At 39.5% G+C, this 19,875-nt stretch overlaps 1 protein-coding gene across 3 annotated transcripts in view; it reads right to left on the bottom strand.

Moving 5' to 3' along the window:
- Positions 1-2,827: 2,827 nt before the first annotated feature.
- EXOC5 (exocyst complex component 5) overlaps positions 2,828-19,875 on the bottom strand; it is a 29,965-nt gene continuing 12,917 nt past the window's right edge. The window contains exons 5-19 of one of the 3 annotated variants that reach the window (XM_069856825.1): positions 18,630-18,694; positions 18,168-18,196; positions 17,905-18,014; positions 17,387-17,431; positions 17,149-17,289; positions 16,061-16,143; positions 15,022-15,231; positions 14,730-14,765; positions 13,694-13,841; positions 11,140-11,248; positions 10,250-10,370; positions 8,695-8,781; positions 5,935-6,043; positions 5,206-5,421; positions 2,828-4,777 (exon numbers count right to left, since the gene is read on the bottom strand). In XM_069856825.1, coding sequence (XP_069712926.1) covers positions 4,589-4,777; positions 5,206-5,421; positions 5,935-6,043; positions 8,695-8,781; positions 10,250-10,370; positions 11,140-11,248; positions 13,694-13,841; positions 14,730-14,765; positions 15,022-15,231; positions 16,061-16,143; positions 17,149-17,289; positions 17,387-17,431; positions 17,905-18,014; positions 18,168-18,196; positions 18,630-18,694 — 1,698 coding nt within the window. In that variant the 3' untranslated portion in view covers positions 2,828-4,588. The remainder of the gene's footprint in view (positions 4,778-5,205; positions 5,422-5,934; positions 6,044-8,694; positions 8,782-10,249; positions 10,371-11,139; positions 11,249-13,693; positions 13,842-14,729; positions 14,766-15,021; positions 15,232-16,060; positions 16,144-17,148; positions 17,290-17,386; positions 17,432-17,904; positions 18,015-18,167; positions 18,197-18,629; positions 18,695-19,875) is intronic. The other 2 variants (XM_069856826.1, XM_069856827.1) reach the window with 2 other exon arrangements.

Here is a 19,875-nt window from a genome sequence, read left to right as displayed (position 1 = left end):
CTATGCAGAAACAGAGACCCACAGAGATGAGAGAATACAGGGAAGGCAAAGGAATAAAGGGGAAGGGAAGGGAGCTGAACTCCTCCAGCCAGGCTACGCGCGGATGAAGAACCACTAGATAATACGTAAGTCTCCTAGAAGCCATGCTGCAAAGTGAAAGGTTTCCCTCTCTCTCTGGTAGTGTGGTAACAGAGGGGAAGGGATAGAGCAGTCCTAAGGGATCTGGAAAGGGAAACAGGGCACAGGCACATAAAGCTAATAGAATAAAAGTAGAAACCAAGGCTTCCACATACACCAGGGGCTGTATTGACACAGAGTAAGCAGTGCCCCATACAAGAGAAAAGACGACAAGCAAACACAGCTGCTTCCCCACTCTAAGATAAGCAGAAGACATGGTATAGAAATCTCCTACCACCAAAAGAAATGAGAATGGAGGAAAAGCAGCCAAAAAAAAGCAGCAAACAGGACTCGGCAGGAGATCTGGCTCCCTCCCCTCCTTAAAACAGGTGTAGAAAAAAACAGAAAAAAAACCAGTATCAAAATGCTAGCTTCGATATCCAGAAAGAAAACACTTCTATGTAGATAGCAAAACACAGATCTGTCTCCACTTACAACTAGCACAGAGGTGGTGGTGGTGGATAATGCCTTGAAGCCAATACTCAGCAGAACAACAGGACAGGAAAGGTGCTCCTACCTTTCAGTTGTCCTCTAGGAGAGCAGCTTTTGGTGCTGATGGCTGGTTTGTTCATCCACCTGCTCCTAGGACAAGAAGTGTAAAGCAGAAGAGCTGCTACCTGCACCTAAAAATTAGACAAGAAATTATTTCGATGTCCACTTCCTTTATCGTATAGGAAAAACAATCACCTCAGTGTGGTTTCCCTATCTATGACTAGTTCAACTCAAACAATAAACCAATTTAAGGTATTTATTGCTATGAAAATTTAACGCAGTGCACTGTCTCTGTTGGAACTTGTCATGACATCTCTAACTCAGTACATTAGGTTTATTGCTACGCAGATATTGGATTGAGAAACCTGGAACTACAGGCCAACATGTATCCAGCCCACAAAGGAACCCAGCGGGTCTCATCCTCTTCAGGGCACTTTGTAAGACGTAGTATTTTTGCCACATATTCCCAACCCTTCCTACAGCAATGGAGCAATCAATTCTGATAACATTCAATCACAACACACCAGCACCAGCTCCGTGGTGGGGAATTTCTCCTTAGGCAGCTGAAATTGAGTTACCCGTGACAATAAACATGGAAGCAACCAGTGATTTAAAACAATTTTGGGAAAGCTAATAAGGAAAAATACCCAAACCAAACTACTCGCATAGATTGCAAAGTAAACTGACCTGTCCCCTGTCAATACCTTGTCATCCTCAAATCAGGCACTTACCATTACACAGATCACTGTAGCCTTCAAAGAAAATAATTAGTCTGTGATCAGGCAGATTCTCCTTCCTTCCCATCAGATTGCAAACAGCCAATGCCTTTCTCCTCCTCATGGTAGAAATGAGCAGTGCTCACATTCACAGCACCGATACTTGTCCTTCACAGCAGATGCACACTTGTATAAAGGAACCTCTTCTCTTGAGTTTTAAAGACAAGTGAACAGCTCCACAACAAAGTATTCCACAGCCAGTTCCTCTCCTCTAGGGGCTCACTTCATTTCAGGGTAGGATTTTAATTCAAGCTCTGCTTATTCTCCTTGGTTGATATGTCAGGTTTCTATTAATCCCATTTTAACCTTCTCCTTCCATGTATTGCTACTTCACTTAAAACTGCTTGTGCTTCACATCCTTTAAGTTCATGTCTTTTTCACTTCTTACCATCTAAGTATTTAGTTCTTTTTCCAATCACTTGTATTTCCCATTTTTTTTTTGTATTTTAATTTGTGTTGGGAAGCATTCTTTCCGAACACCAACTCCTCCCCGCCCTCTGTGCGTACGCAAACAGAACACAACACCAAATCATGTTAATAAATTATAGGACTTGGAAAAACACAGCTGATTTTTCCAGCCTACAGCAGTTCACCACAAAGACATTTTCACCAATTGTAGACAACATAATTACACACACATACACACACCTCCTCTCAGGCATTCATGTGGCTGCCAGCCCGTTAAATACTTATGTTCTAGGAGCGAACCTTAGAAAGGCAATACTTTAACTTGTTACGTGAACATTAAAAGGCATATTTGTGTTTTGGATAGTACTTTATTGTATTCATAAGCCACTGGAAGTATTTTTCCCAAATTACATGCTGTAAGGGCTCTAAACTTAAAAATGTGAAAATTATAGTTCCCCACCCTAATGCAACTTGTAGAGCAAAGTTACTGACAACGCAGTCTTCTCTAGAAATAAAAACTCCTCCAGTGTGTGCATGGGGAGGGTCTTTTAAAGGAAGGGGAAAGGGAAAGCTCACACCAGCAATAAATTTGGTCAGTAAAATTACTTTTATTCTTTTTTTTTTTTTAAATAGAAGGGCTTATACAATTGAGTATAAAGATTTTTTTGAAGGACATGGAAATAAAAAAAAAGTGTCTGGGTGGAATTCTCTTTATTGAGGAAGAGTTTACATATCTAAGTTTAAGTATTCACCTACTTTTTGCTGCCTCCTGTTAACAGGCATAATGAAAATATTGCACTGACCATATGCATGGGAAACACAGCTAATAAAGCAAGAAATATGGTAAATACATTTCATACAGTCTTAAAATAATTCAAATGATCATACAACAAACCCTGAAACACTTCTGTGATCTGCAGTCTTAAGATGATGTTCGCTCTTCTGAAGCATTTACAAATTTGACACTTTTTGTCTGTAGAAAGATTTTGTATTGGTTAAGAAAACCACAGCCTTAAAATTGTTGGCTTTCAGTTACAGAGGTAACAGAGGTATTATCTGAATTCACATCAGAGCTCTTGGAAAAAAAATATGGCAGCAGTACAAGTACGTGCCTCCTCCAGTGTCCAAACCTCTTTGTGGCTTCGCCATGGCCAAGGAATAGAGCTACAGAGCTCACCAAAGCAGCCAACCTCCCAATATAATTTGAGACAATCTGGCATCCTCTCTTGTTTACTGATACAACGCTCTGCTAAACAGAAAATGAAGCATAAGAACCTCAACTAAAAGAAGTTCCACACATCTGTCAACACTGACTGCACCTGGGAAGTCATTAATAGCAGAAAAAAATTTTATTTGGCCAACCCATCAAGTAAATTTATAGAAATGCTGCTCTGAAGATGGGAGAGCAAGATGTTTCCATACCACAGTAGAAAAAGTGTTACCAGATGATTTGTTTTAGGGATGACATAAGCCAGACTGAAGAGACAAACCACAGCAGTTCCAACCTGTTTTCCACAAGAGCTCACTCTGAAAAGGCCTATTTACAACAACTTTCAGCTACTTGTGGAAAAGCTACTTCAGATGTTTCAAACAACACTGTTGGCTTCAATTCACTCTATGCACACTATGGGTCCACGTCAAACACCCCGAAAAAATGCCGGATGCAAAAGTAGCCTGTCTCAAATATTAAAATTATGAGCAGTGGAAGAGAAGTTTCTGCACACTTCAACATTTTATATTGCTCAGGCACTGAGGATCCATTATCTTCAGCACAGGAATTTTCAGCTCCAGGTTTTTGCTAGAGCCACTGTCTGCGCCTCCTCCATGAGCAACTAGGCTACATTTTATCCTTTCACCTTGTTATAATTAAGTTATTTACATACAAGAAGTTTTTTTTACATTAACCCAACAATGGGCACCTTCACCTTGTAAAAGGAACGCCTTAGACAAAGCAGCTGCATTTACTTTAGGAGCATATATAAAATTCAGTGTGCCGGTATCAGAGACAAGAATGTAGATCATCCGATGCCAATACATTCCAGTGGGCCCTCGAGTACTAGGTGCAAAAAATCCAAAGGCAAAGAACCAAAAAAAAAAAATCCCAAAAACCTGTCACCACTTTAGTTCTGTTTAGAATGCTATACAATGAATAAATTACATCTTTCTGGGACTGTGTTGCTTTTACTCCTACATATCAAAGAAACTCCAAGCCAATTAATTAGAGCAAGAAATTACATTGAGCAGGATAATGTTTTAAATGAAAGAAATGACTTAGAAACACCAATCAAAGATAATTTGATTATCATTAGCTGTGCTGAAGTCTAAGTCATTAAAATGGATGAAGAATGTTTTTACACTGGTCTATTCTATGTAATCCATTACCTACACTATGCTCTGTAGTTCAAGTCTAAAAAATGGTATCTGATAATTCAATATTGAAGACTAATACTTCAGACGCACCGCTTGCTTTCCTACACCGACGTGTTTCCAATGAAAAATAAATCAGTAGCAAGTAGATTTGCACAATTCTTCACCAGGCGAACTTCAGCTTACGTGAAACACCATTCAGAATTTTACCTGCTCACCTTTCTACATGGTCATGTTTAAATATGGCTGCTGCTTGAGTCTCAACAGTCATTATCCCACAAAGGTTACAACCATGGTGTGTTAAGAAATCATTTCCTGTGCTTTCTAACAGCTAAGGCCTGCCCAAAGGTACATTTCTTTCCATGCTCTCAGCTGAAGTGACGAGCAAGACGAGCAGACCTATAATCAACACGCAGCTGAACAAAGGAGTGAAGGATGTTCTTGTCCAGATTAGCAAGTTGTTCTCCTGAGCAAACTTGTTTTAAGTTATCCGGAGCTACAACCAGAAGATTGCAAAGTGCATGCAAGGTATCAAAAAGTTGTAACACCAGTGCAATCTGTGGTTAAGAGAAAAAGAGAAAGACAGATATAGCGTTAGAGATGCTCGAACCCTTTTTATGCTATGTCCCCCTAAATTCTCAAAACACTTCCTCTCTACAGAGGATTTACATCTATTATTCTCTCCTTGTGTGTGCACATGCACATATACATCTTTGTATAACACAAAGTTATACACAGAACACATAATGCAAACTCAATTCTTCAATAAACACAGCCTACAAGTGATAAAACTGTATCAGGAAATAGCTTTTTAGGAAATTATAAAGAGCCACTGGTATAGTAACAGACTACATCACATCAGCAAGTTAAATATGATGTTCAGTTAGAAACAAACTTTTTTTATGAAGAAAAGCCATCGGATTAAAAATAGCATCCTGTTACTAATTCCTGTATGGCTGTACAACACGGACCCATCCGCACCTACCTTGAAGTCTTTGGCACACTTCCTGTATTCAGCCACGTCACAAATAGCTAACATGCCTCCCATGCAACTGTAGGAATATTGCTGTAGGTGTTCATAGATAAGTCGATGAAAACGAACTCCGAGCTCCATCAAAACTGTGTCCACATTCTTACCATCCATAGAATTTCTAATCTTTTCCACTTGCTTTCTGACATAACCACAGACTTTAACACAAGCCTAAATTAAAAAAAAAAAAAAAGAAAAATAAGAATTAGGTAGCTTACTTTCTAGAAATCTGTTCTTCTCAAAGTGGCTTCTGTATTATACGGTGAACATCAAGTTTTTTACCCACGATGCTTTGTTATGCTCCTGTCATTCTAAGGGGAAAAAACTGTCCAGCAATTAAAGAGTACTTGACAAATGACTTGCTGAAACTGATAGCTTAAAGCTAATTATCAGCTAAAAACCTTGTTCTACATCTTGGCCTCTTGGGAGAGGAAAGAACGCGGCAGTTCACCCAGCACCTACCAATTTGTGTCTGACATTAAGATACAAAACTGCTAATATTTCTTTTCAGCTTAAGAAAACATCCCACAACGGAGTTTGGAGGTGCTGAGGGCAAAAGGGAATGCTAAGCATATTAATCAAACGCACACGTTGTCTAACGTGCTTGGTAAGAAACATCTTGTACCTAGTAAAACTCTCAAGAATTTGAGGCTCTGCTGATGAGCTGGGACTTAATCTACTTACATTCGTATATTGAATCAAAACATTGTTTTCATCTTCTGGTTTAAAATCTGTCTTCTTTTGCTCTGCAGCCAAGATGTGCTTCATCTGCCCGATCATACAGTTCAGCGTCCTTTAAAGTTAAAAACACAAATTGGGTTTTGAGGGGAACATTTGAATTTCCTTTAATTTTATATTTACATATATTAATACAGCCATACAGAAATAAGCAGCATAAAGGAATGAGAAAAAATATTCTCTAACATTTGAGTAATCTACAGAAGATATAGTAATGGTTTGCTTTTAGTGTAAGAAGCAAGCAGTGCTAAGACACGTCAAAGGAAACACTTAATTTAACAGACATGCACACACTCATATGCACTCTTCTGAAGTTCCAAAGCACTCCTCTAGAGCAGATAAGCTTGATTTTACGTAAGCAGTTAAAAAGGGGAGAATGAGACAAAACACGCCCCCCCAAACTCTAAAAGCACGCTTTCCTCAAAGTTCAGTGTCTTGGAGCAGAGCACACAGCACACTGGCCAGCTGGTTTTACAGGGGGGACAGTCATTGCAAGGTAATCCATTCAAACCCAGCTCCTCAGAGAAACTGGAGAGCATTCCTCAACACAGAGTCTGACAGCCCAAGGAAGCATTCCAATCAGTTTAGCAAAATTAGATCACACTGCTTATTATTTGGAAGAAAGCATCAGAAAACATTTGGAAAATGAAGAAAGGGATAAAAGAGGGGAAAACTGAAAAAGAACACCTCTCTCTGTGCCTACTGTTACCTCCCTCTGTCTCTCCTTTTTTTTTTTTTTCCCCCTCCCCTTCTCACCACCTCTCTCACTTCTTCATCCCCTGAAGGAAACAGTCAAGGCCATTATTGGCCTTGAAGGATTCAAGTTGTGGTTAAGTGACAATATAGGTATCCAAAGAGGGGAAAAGCCTTCTTGCTTTTGCACAGAGCTCAGGCTTGCATTTCAGGTGTACTTTGTTCAACAACCCACATACCAACAGAACATTAAAGAAAACATATCTTGTGTTCTCCCCTATTTCCATTTTCAATAAATACTCCCAGAAGGCTGTTTACACACAATATACACTGAAAGAAAATCAACTGAATTAATTTTGTTTGGCTAATAAATCACTTTTACAGAGGCAGACAATGGCTGTGAATGCATTCAAGAAGCTGCTATAAGACCTTTTCAGATTGGATAATGCTGAAACCACCAACGTTTAGAAATCTGCTTTTATTTTTTTGAACTAAGATCATTTCTGTACGCAAGACAATCAATTCTCAATAGCATCAGCGGCACCAGAAAACAGCACATAAGCAGGCACACGAACACATTTCACATATAATCTCAGAACTAACCTCACTTTTCTGTGTGCCAAAGCACAAATGTTTTTGAAGTCCCCACACACAGAAACTATGAATTTACCATTTTCCAACAGGGGCTTGTTCTTCTAAGTCTTACTGTCACTTTTAAGTTCACACAAACAGTTACAAACTCCTGTAATGCTGATGACCACTTATGCTTGTCTAGATCTAAGCTCATGGTCTCAATGGTTCAAGTATTTCAAATTTTGAGTTTAGATTTCTAAGGTGATTTCCAGCAGGAGCAGCTAAAATTTCAGCTGCTACTCACACATTACTCTATCTCCACCTTTCTTCTTCCACCTACAGAAAATTCTTCACGATGAGTGTGGGTTCACACTGTCCCAGGGAAGTGGTGGCTGCCCCATCCCTAGAGGTGTTCAAGGCCAGACTGGATGGGGCTTGGAGCCCCTGATCCAGTGGGAGGTGTCCCTGCCCTCGGCAGGGGATTGGAACTGGATAGTTTTTAGGGATCCCTTCTGATCCAAACCATTCCATGACTCTGCCATCTCTCTGCAGAATGTACCCTGGAAGACATGAATTTAACGCCTGTTCTTCCTGCTCAATGCTGTTCTCATCTCTCTCCACTAAAGTGTGGACTTGTCAAAAACATCAATAATAATTCCCAGAAAAGCCCTTGCTTCTCACAGGAGGGATCATTTCCATTTACTGGAGAGAGAAAACAGGCAGAGAATGCTTGGGCAACACGTTCTAGGTTGATGAACGCCGCCTTCAACTATTGGAACACAACATGCTTCTGGACCAAAGCAGGGCATCACGCAACAGATCCATTTCCTAATATTAAGCTTGTTTGTTATTTTCCTGCCAAGCAGCTAAGATTTTAATTTACAATTTTTATAGCTATATTCTCATTTTTATTTGGAGAAATGGAGGAAAAAAAAGATTAAATGAGTCAGTCACAACCTCGAAGCAAGTCAATGTCTGCATCAAAATCAGTCCATGCCTATAGACTTTTATGACTAGGTCTAATCCATAGCACTGCACAGATTCAAGCAAAGCATCTAACCTATTTTTGTCAAACTTTGCTCCTAGTGGAAATCCTGCAAGTCTTTAACCTATTTAAATCATCATTCCTCCTGCCTTTAAAGTAGAAAAAACTAGTCTGAGACAATAAGGTAAACTGAATTGTTGCATTCTTTCAGCATAATCAAAATCCTTTAACATCCTTCCAGGAGTATTTATGGGTCAGAAATCTGCCATGGAAAATAAAACCTTCTAATAAACCAAAGCTAAGTTTTCCATGCACAGTACTGCACACCTATAGATTTAAAAAAAGTAAATTAAAAACTCAGTTCTGTGTTCAGAAGTAATTAATCCTTAAATAAAAGCTAACACCACAAATTTTACAAGAACCAAAGATTAACAGAAAGTTTAAATTGTACTTGCCTGTCAATACCCATATCCAGCTTCACTTCCATTTGTTCTATGATATCCTTTTTCTTCTGAAGGCATTCAGATAATTTAGGAGAAGAACTGCAAGAGCATAAAGGGTTGGGGGAGCGATGGTGTTATAATAACAAAACAAATTTGTCTGCTGAGTTTGCTACTGACAACAGGATTTTTTTGAATACTTCCCATCCCATCAGAAAGGGTAGTTTAGCTGGAGTTTGCTGCCTTCAGAACAAATCAAGAGCCTGAACTGCCAGCTGACCCAGAGTGGGATTTGCTCGGTGCTGACAGTGCAGGCAGCACTGTGCTTACAGAGCAGCACCTCCCTGCTGCTGCCAGCCCTGCAGATGAGCCAGCAAACCCAGCTCCTCATGCACATTAAGCCACAACACATCTGTGCACTCCACCTCGAGTGCGTCCAGCTCGCGGGTACCAAAACCACACAGCCTTCACATAGTTCACATGGCTCCCGCGGGGCCAGCTGTCTCCTCTGCAAAGCCCATGAAGCACCCGAGGGATCTCAGCAGCCCCAGTATTGCCAACTCACTCCAGGGTGCAGCTACAAACCCCCTGTAATCCTGGCCTGTAATGCAGCAGTAAGGTCTCTACAGAGCAACTTGTTTCTTATTTCTATCAATACCTGCGGAGCTGCCTCCTGCCTGCTTGTTCTCCAAGGTAGCGATCTGTTTAACTACCTGTTGTGGTTTGAGTTAAAGTAGGATCAGCTTCTGACTCAACTCAGTCGCTCTAAGTAACTCCGCTTCTCTGAAAATTAAGTGCCTGTTTTGGAGACAGCGTTCTTCGCTAAAGCGATAACACAGGGCATTGGTAGCAAAAAGGCCACTTAGCCAAGGCCATCCTCAAGCTGGTGGAAAAGGAGCCGCACCTGCAAGGAGGGGCAAATATGGCAGGTGACCCTAAACTGACCAAGAGAGTATTCCATCCTGTAGGTGTCATACTTGGTATAAATTTGAGATCACCAGGGTCTCGCTTTCTTCTGCAACATCTGACATCCAGACCTTGTCAGTCTGGTTGCTCCTGATCCAAAATTCGTGTGTTTCTGTATTTGGTTCCTGAGTTCAGCTCCCTCCTAGCCATGGACCCATTTTCTGTGTCTGCTCTGTAGCATTTGTGGTGATGTAGCATCATCGAAGGGTGGGGTGGGGGTGTGATCTCACGTAGTTGTTTATATTTTATTACCTTCAAATTATTTTCATTCTTATCATCATCATCTACATTTAGGCTGTAGTTCTAGCTTCCAACCATAAGTCTTCCTCCTCTCATTTCCCTCTCCTCTCTTCCTGCAGGGCTCGGGGGAGGGAAAGGGATTTTGAAGGCTCAACTGCACCAGTTTTAGCTGCTGAGTTTGGCAGGGTGGGGCTAAACCATGACACTTCCCTTCTTCCCCATCTCATGACAGCATTTTATCTACCGACAACAAGCTGACCTACTCCATCTTTGTAGAGGAGTTTGTTCTTTAAGAATGAAAAAAAAACTTGCTTTCTTCACCAAAACTGACCATTCACAAAGGAAATGCTAATCACAAAGTTACCTGATCAATGGCATCAGATGATCATTGAACTGCTTGTCAAATAAATGGAAAATAGTATTGGCCTGGTGGACAACATCCAAGAAATAAAGATTTGCATTCTTTGAATCAGAAGAAGGAATGCCTAAAGCAAAGAAGGTGTCATTAGGATTGTAATGATACACAGTTCTTACAGTTAGCATGATGAAGAACTTTCCCATAAACACTTAAATCATGGGCTTAGAGTTTCATAAATTTACCATGGTGCCATACACAGAACACTTCTCACAGCTGTATTAGGCAACAACCATAAGCATAGAAATATCCTGCTTTTAAATTTTCTAGAAGCAAAATGGAACAGGTAATTTAAATATTTCAACATTACGCGAATTTTGTGCTTTGACGCAGAAACAGTAGGTTCTTGCTGTCAAGATTTTAACTTGTTTAATACAAGCAGTTCTCATATCTGCTCTCACTCTTTAAAATGCATAGGTATACAAACAAGCATGGAATTCTTATAAAACATAAGATCCTAAGCCTTAATGTGAAGACATTCTGCTGCTATAGCACAAAGAACAACTAAAAGAGGTAGGTAGTGCTGATGTCCCAATTTGAGACACCAATGTTTTTGACGACAGTAGCATGTTTCCACCTGTACTTCAATTCCCCAAATGGAAGTTACACAGCAGAAGACATTAAATGCTGAGTCCCAAATACACAAACCAAATTTCATTCAACCTATACTTTCTAAACAAGGCCAATCAATAAGGACTTTTTTTTTTTGGTAGGAATGGTTGGACTCAATGATCCAGTGGGTCTCTTCCAACCTGGTTATTCTATGATTCTATGACTTGCAAAGATCATCTGCACAGAAAGGCCAATGAGATGAAACGCTCATAAAACATTACACTCACCAGCAAGGCCTGTTTCTAATGCATAATCGATGTGTTCAGTACATAAGAACTCTACAAGCATAGAAAAAATCCTGAAAGCATTCTTGGGTAAGTCAGACGGATCAGAGAGCTTTAAAGAAAGAGAAAATAAATTATCCTAAAGGTCAGATTTACATACATTTGAAAGCTTACCCAATACTGCAAGGAGGATAAGCTTAAAATGTAACAAGTATTCTAGAATAACTGGAATTTTATTCTAAATGAAAAGTATCCATAAAGAGAACTGTTCGGAAATAGCCTTCAGTATCGATAAACCTTTTGGCATTAACAAGTAAACTGAACCCAGAACACCACAGGATGCCACAATACTGAAACACTGTAGTGGTAGGATGAGGAGGGAGGGGTATAAATTGGAAGGGGAAAGATTTAGATTAGACATTAGGAAGAAGTTCTATATGATGAGGGTGGGGAGGCCCTGGCCCAGGTTGCCCAGAGAAGCTGTGGCTGCCCCATCCCTGAAGGTGTTCAACGCCAGGTTGGACAGGGCTTGGAGCAACCTGATCCAGTGGAAGGTGTCCCTGCCCATGGCAGAGGGTTTGGAACTGGGTGGGCATAAAGGGCCCTTCCAGCCCAAACCATTCTGATTCTATGAAAAAGCAAAAACATAAGCATTTCACAATAATAATAGCAATAAAAAAAAGCAGATAACAGTCCCTAAAACACAACTTGTCCAGATGTAATCAAGAATGTACCTACACTGCTTATCACTGGATGCTAGGAAAAACTTACACAGAAAAGCTGATTCTCTCCACAACCTGCCCTTTTCCCCTTTTACTAATTTTCTGCCACTGACAACAGCCAGAAGCAGGATGCTGGGTTAGATGGACCTTCAGTTTCACCCAGTGTGGTTGTTTAGTCACTGCCACAGTATTGCACAAAAAAAATTACACAGACTGAACCTCTGCTACGTTTATCACAGTTCAGCTGGAGCCAGCGAAGCATGGACGTTTTTATTAAGTAATGCTCACATATACACACAGCATCTGTACTTCATAAGCTGTAAGCAACACGGGATTTTGGACAGCAACCTGTCAGTAAATCCCTTTTCTGAGGTTAAGCGTCAAGGCTTTTGTACATAAGCAATGCGGCTTTGGTTTTTAAGGAATTATATGAAGACCTTATGCAGCTAGGAGTAAGAAAGATTACATAAATTGACTTGAATTGTAGTGGTAGCACACTCCCAAAGACTTCTGCTGCATTCCCCCAAAAACTGCAACAAAAACCCCAACAAAATACCATCAGATATGTCCAAACAGCAAAATGTTTCAATGAATGGTTACATTCAGAATGGACAACTTATTTTCCCTACAGCAGTCACAGTTGGGACAGAGTGTGTCTGCCTGCATCTGTCGTGATATAAATATCACAATTAGTTAGTTAGCCAGGGACATGTTTTAACTTCTCTTATGCATAAAGACCTGCCCCGACCACAAATAAAGCCCTAGCAACACATGTGAGAACAGAGAAATTAAATACCTGTCATTCTAAAAAACCTCCTTACATGCCAAGATCCATTTGGCACTGGTTTCTGTCCCAACACAATTGCTTTTAAATAAAGTGTGAAAAAAAAACTGATGCCAACAGAAAAAGGAGGGGACAAAACGCCATACACAACTGAAAAAAAGTTAGTTAATACCTTGAATTAAACAACCACCTTTAGCAACTACCACATACAGTATACGGTTTAGTAGTGGACAGGTACAGTTGGACTTGATGATCTCAAAGGTCTTTTCCAACCAAACAATTCTATGATAGAGAAAAATAACGATCTGCCTGCTTGTCCTGCAGTCACTGACTTTCACCACCAGGTAGGGGGCCATTTCAGTGTCTACAGTATTTGTACATTGTTATAGCTGTGGCCCCCTCAAGTATATCAAATACTGAATTTTCTAAATATGTTAAATGTTAAGTTTTTCTGCACTAAGCTAACTTCGAATGTTAGAGGTATTAAGATTTGCAAGAAATCAGTGTTTAGCTAATAAAAAAACCCTTGCAATTAAATTTCTAGGGTTTTCATTTACACTGAAGTACCAGACAAACAGTAACTGACAGGTAGTAAAACCAGAGTTACCCAGGAAAACAATGTCAAAGATAATTCCTCTCAGCATTTTATTGGCAAAATTCTCTAATGCTAGAAGAAACGGCACGTGACACTGGAAAAAAACACTGTTGAACTATTCTCTGTATTCTTAAAGCAGGTAAAAACCCACAAAAAGCTCCTTAGGTCTCAGGTCTAATTTAGCAAAAGCAGCAATACAGACAGCAGGTTTAACCATCCTCACTTCCTCCAAAACCAGATAATACTAAAACCCACAAAGTACAACTCGATCCACATTTAAAAAGCAAACCCTTAGCCTCCACAATGACCCTGATCAGTGAAAAAAAATCAAAAGGGAATTAATTTAAGAATGTCCTTCCTTTCTTCCTATCACACTTGAATCAAAAATTGAACCTCACGATTTAATTTCACACACAAAATTCTATCACTAATGCAGATCACCAGAAACAAACTTACCCTGTGACATCTTTCAAAAGCCTGTTTAGTTTCTTGCAGAAGGTTAACCACCACTTCTTGTGACAGAAAAGTTTCTCCATGCGTATCAATACTTGGCCCCAGTGGCAAGTTGGTACGTTGCCTTATTCTCTCTTTGAGGTCTTGAATACTGGAACAAAGACAGACCGAGAGAAGATTTCACTGTGTGGAAATTCCGATGTTCAAGTTCAACAATGACTTTGGATGTTTTATTAATAGTTGTTACCTCAAACAGAACCCAAGACACAGTTTAGGATACGCAAGCATTAAGACAGTCTTGCAAGCATAAAAGTTGCCAGTAAATGCAAAACTACGACCTCTGATCCCACGACCAACTGTTCTACCATGGTGCGCTCACACCATGGGAGCAGCTATTCCCCACTGCGGAATAAGCGTAGTTTCAAATGAATACTATGGCACTTATGCTCTGTGGACAAAGTTTAGCCTCCAAGCATTCTGTCACATTGTACGTTCAAAACATTAGTTAGAGCTACCTCATCCATGCCCACGAATCCTCTCATCCTCATCCACTATCTCAGCAGTCCTGATTCAGTCAAGCATGCTCCAACACATTTCCATGCATAAAACAACCCATAAAGTCAGTCACTACCATCAATTTAATTTTCCCCAAGAAAATTAAATTTTCATCTTTGTTTTTTAATTCATTTAATTTCTTTGCTGCTGCTGTTCTCTCCCAATAACTTTTAATTCTTGACACACGGAACCCAGTAGCTCCTTGAAAGGGGCAGTAGCCTTAATCACATCTGCCTCACACGTTCTAATTCTTCCTTTCCCATTTCTCACTCGTCCTTTATTAGAGTTTCTCTACCCTAAGGATAATGAAGTCTTGTTTTACCTTTCTATAAGTCCACTGCATCTTCTGGACTCATTAAGAGCTTTCTCACTGACATTGCTATGGTCTTTTCCCCTTCCTAGGTCTTGGGAGGGGACCACAAGACCTGGGCAGGTGAAAAAAAATGTATGCTTTTAGATACACACATATACATGCTTTAGGTACCTTAATTTTGCTTCAGTCCTTTTGTGGATCTGGATCCTAAGTTGAAACATAGGTTTAACTGGTATTTTTCATTTCCCATGAGCGTATAAATACCATTCACACGTACCGAGAGCAATACACTTTTTAGCAGAAGTTAACATAAAGTGATAGCACATTACAAACAGCTGGAGGTCACTTTAGAAGTTTGCCTTTTTGCAGTTCATCACTGTCCATCTAACAGCACAGACTACATTTCTCCCCTTATCAACTCCCTTCTGTTTTAAAAGTAAAAAACTCCACAGAAGAAACTTACCCTCCAGTGCCAATGGACCTCTTCTGGTGGTTTTTGGAATCATAATAGCGTTGAAGAATCATAGCACTCCTACTTTTCAAATAACCGATTTCCACCTCAATATAGTTCTCCAAGTAGGAAATGAAAATGGATTTGATAAGCTTAGACAAGAAAGTCTGCTTATCAGTACCCAAGTTAAATTCCATCAATTTGCTTGACAGATTAGTAGTTCTTTATGCAAAAGAAACAAAGAAGGAGAAAAGAGAAGGTTGAATTTGTATGAACTGCAGCACTATGTGTTTGTAAAGTGCATAGCACAACAGAATCCTCATTGCGATGAAGACTTCTAGCAGGTTTATATTTATTTATATTTATATTTTGCATAATTCATGCTTAATTACATATAGCCCAACTGCAATCAACTGAGTTGTCAGTGAGGACTGGCTTTTGCACAACTTCAAAATTACTCTCAAAGATCATGGAATCATAGAACGGCTTGAGTTGGAAGGGACCTTAAAGCACATATAGTTCCAGCCCCACTGCAATGGGCAGGGACACCTCCCCCAGACCAGGCTACTCAAGGCCCCATCCAGCCTAGCCTTGAACACTTCCAGGCATAGGGCATCCACCGCTTCCCTAGGTAACCACCCTCATGTAGAATTTCTTCCTAACATTTAATCTAAATACTCCCTTTCCAATTTAAAGCCATTCCTCCTCGTCCTGTTTCTACAGGCCCTTGTAAAAAGCATCTCCCCAGCTTTCTTGCAAGCCCCTTTCAGGTACTGCAAGACTGCTGTGAGATCGCTCCAGAGCCTTCTCTTCTCCAGGGTGAACAACCCCAACTCACTATAAAGATCGCTATACTAAATAATTCCCATTAAAATAATAACAGCAATTTAAACATTTCTTCAGGAAAGCTACCACTGTAAAGGTTAATGATCATAAAAACATTTTCAATTTTATTTGTTTACTTTTTTTGCATCTCTTCCTTCACCTTGATAAAGCAATCTATTACAAGAGCACATCTACAACAATAACTTCATCATCAGTATATAAATACCTTGAATACAGATCATAGAGATTCTTCAGATATTGTTCTGCATCTGATTTCCTGTGTTCTTCTAGCTGGTCCTTCACATAACTCTGGAAAATGTGGGTACATCTGTTAGAAGATGAACTCGCAACTACAGGTCACACTCACTACTTGCTAGGTTGTATGTAATTTACTGCACGGTGTATGTCTGTGTCTTCAGGTAATTCATATGTTCTTTGTTTTTAAATCTCTAATTTACAGATCCTGCTTTATCTATAGAGAGAGCTAAATAAATCCTTCAGAAGAAATTATTTAATAATACAAAGCAGTAGCGTGTGAAGCAAAGACAAAAGACAGCTTGCCTGGAAAATATGCTTGACCAAACACACACAAAATCCTGTCTTTTTAAAAATCAAAAGCAGCAGAGGCCTGGGGGCATTTCTGCAGCTGACAGTAAGCAAAGGAAATGCTTACATATTTGCTTTTCATAATACATACACAAAGTACACACAAGTTTAGAGCCTTCTTGTCACTGAATATTTGGACAAAAATATTGTTTACGATAAATACAAAGTCAAAACTGACACAATTTTAGGGTTGAAACACATGCTCAATCTCTGCACTAGGAGAATAATATTCATAGGGAAATTGCTTTTTGCAACAAATAGTCATGTTGTTGGTTTTATGCACCTGTTACTTTCCCTTACTCTGTGCTAGCCCCACACTTGAAACCAGGTTCCATGAACAAGCAGATTTAAGATGCTTATATGTGAAACTTCTTTTCCCAACATATTCTTGGTAGGGGGCATAAGAAGAAATGAAATGTGCATGTGACATCTGATGAACTACCCAATGAACAGACTTGATTCCTTCATAATTTCACATAATGAGTATTTTTCAGTCACATGGCATTCAGAGCAGAAGCAGCTTTGATATAGGCTTGATTACATGTTTGAATTGTTACAGAGCAATCAGCCATGATTCCACATCCTTAGATGAGATTACAAATACTGTAAATTCTCAGTACTTACTACAATAGGTCCATAACTGTTATTACAATAGTTTAGGGTTAAAAGTTTCCTCAATGAACTTCAATGTGGTAAAATGTTAAATACCTGAAGTTTAACTTCAAAGATATTTTGAATGAGTTTGGCTAGCACAGTCTCTGGATTGCTGAAGACTTCTCCAACTTGCTTATTCACTCGCTGGCAGAGAATGGCTGCATCTTCAAAGACATCATTCCTCAGGAACGCACCCTAGAGTTTTAGAAGCACATTTCTTAACATATTTACAAGAACCTATACAACTAAATAAATCGAGACATAAGAGATGCATGCAAAAAAAATGCATTACCTCTTGACACTGTTTTATGTACACATCCACACAGTGGGAATAGCCCTATGGAAGGAGAGAAACAACTCAGTGTTAAAGCAGGTTGTCCACCCTTCCAGAAGAAGGAAATCAAGGAAACACAACCCCTGCAGAAAAGTTATTGTTAAAAAAATAGATTCATTGAAAGTGCAGACTTTCAACTCTATTTTTCTCACAAACCTAATTAACTTCACTTATCACTGCTCTATGTGGATATACACCACAGGTTTCACCACTATCTAAAGCATGAAGGTTTGTTCACGTACGGACAAGAAAATCTTTTCTTGAACTGTTCTTTACCGATACTGGCTCCAACCTCCCATCATCTGCCTTCTTTACTCCCCTGTATTTGATTTCTGATGAACACCACAGTATTTTTGCAGTTATACTGTTACCTGATATGGTGGTTATGCCCATGCACACACATGCACTTAAAACAGGCACTTATCGCATTGTGGGTTGGGGGGTTAAGTATTTAAATGAACACCCTCAGGTTTTACCTTAAAATGAAGCAAAACTGCTGCTACTTCTCTCATTCTGGAGATTTCACCTCTCCGCTGTGCACTAGTAAACTCTTGAATTAGCTGGCACTCTAAATCATGGTACTTACCTGGAGAGGAAAGGGGATAACAACAAAAATCCATAAGGCTAGGTAAGACAAGCACCGACAAAAACTGTTAATACTGACAGTACTGCATACTTCTTTAATCATCTTTAACAATTCAAATATAGGAAGGTGGATTGAACTGGATAGATAACTCACTTGCTATCTTTGATTTTACTTCAGAAAACCTGTTAACAACAGAAAAATACCATGATTAAATTCAAATCTACATCACAAGAGAAATCACAGACATCCTAGATAACCAGTAACAGGCACCCTACTTAAGAATGAAAACATGTAACAAAGATGACAGAAAAGTTACATGCTTTATATCCATAAAAACCTACAAGCATCTAATTCAAATCTAGCATTAAGTCAGCACAGCAAAATTATCCCATTAGAAGTCTGTTAAGCAGTTTAGGATGTGTATGTAAAGATGATCCTACAACATGAGCATATGAACACAAATTTGAGAATAGAGGAGAGAGAAATATGCACACAATCCATCTCAAAAGCTAACTGAATCACTAAGCAAAGCACCAAAAAAGTAGACAAGGGAAGCATCAGAAAGTTATAGCTATGTGAAGATTTATTTTTTAAGATGTTCAGATAGATTTTTACCTGTCAAAAGGCAGTTCCTGTGCAATCAAATGCAGTTTCTGAATAATATCAGCTGCCTCTTTAATCTGTTAAGAGTAAAACATGGCAGAATTAAAGGTCTGATTGTGGGCTGTTCTTTTCCTCCCCCTCCACTGTCCAACTTCCATACATGTCATTCCTATTTCTAAAGCTGGTTGAGTGGATATACCCATGGAAGAGATCATCCCCTTACAGCTCCTGTATGCACTTTTACGACGCTTAAGGTATTTTTGTTTAACATAAAGTTATGTAGGACAAAATGAGATAAAAGGTCTTGTTATATGTTTACATCGGGCATGTCTGTGTGGGTGCATAAGCTACCTGGACAAAGAGCTCATCACTGCAATGTGCCAACAGGGCTACACAGCTTGCAGACCAAAGATTCCTCAGGGCTGATCAGAACGGGGTCAGAGCAATCTCATGAAAATTTGCCCCCTTCTATTTAGAAATAAAATACATAAGTAACTCAAAGCTGCACTGCAACATTATACTTTTCAAGTAATCAGGATCAAAGTCTGACTGACGCCTAACCAAAGGAGATCTCTGTCGAACTCGGAAGTGAAACGGGAAGCAACCCTTTCAGGTACGTCAGGAAAAGCACTAGGGAATTCTTTGCAATTGATGAAATCTGTAGAGCTATGTCAAAAAAAAACCAAAACATTATGACATGCTTGGCGTGGGGAAGGAAGGAAAGGGAAAAAGGGCACCAAAGTGGAGCATAGCTGTATGTTAAGAGTACTTCACATCCTCCCAAGGAAGGAGGAATGGAAGCTGTATTAGAAACTATGAACTCTGAAGTCCAAAGCAAAGACGAAGATGAAAGTCAATTAACTATGCATTTATACAAAATAGGAATAGTTGCACGAATACAAACGCTAACAGATAAATTTAATACAGAAAGCAAATTTCTGCTCTGTCCAGGACAGGAAAGCCTTTAATCATTTACTCTTCCATAATCAATTAGCATGAAAAGCGCAACTAGGAAGTGCTTAGTGACTGTTTCACTAGTCTGGCTAAAACCACAGAAACCACTTTGGAAATGTGGGGAACACAGCTGACTGCAACTGAAGTTCAGTGGATTTAAGCACACAGCACTGACTGGCCCAAACCAGACACAGCTCTGGGATGGTTTTACAGACTTATTACATTGTTTGCGTGACTGGAAGACACCTTGAAGGGTGCGATGAAAGCTCTAGCTACTACTCTCAAGGAAAACCTTTATAAATTG

The sequence above is a fragment of the Phaenicophaeus curvirostris genome, chromosome 5 (genome assembly GCF_032191515.1).
Source record: "Phaenicophaeus curvirostris isolate KB17595 chromosome 5, BPBGC_Pcur_1.0, whole genome shotgun sequence".
NCBI classification, from domain to species: Eukaryota; Metazoa; Chordata; class Aves; order Cuculiformes; family Cuculidae; genus Phaenicophaeus; species Phaenicophaeus curvirostris.
The sequence above is the reverse complement of the archived record's forward strand: the minus strand, read 5'-3'. Positions and strand labels throughout refer to the sequence as shown.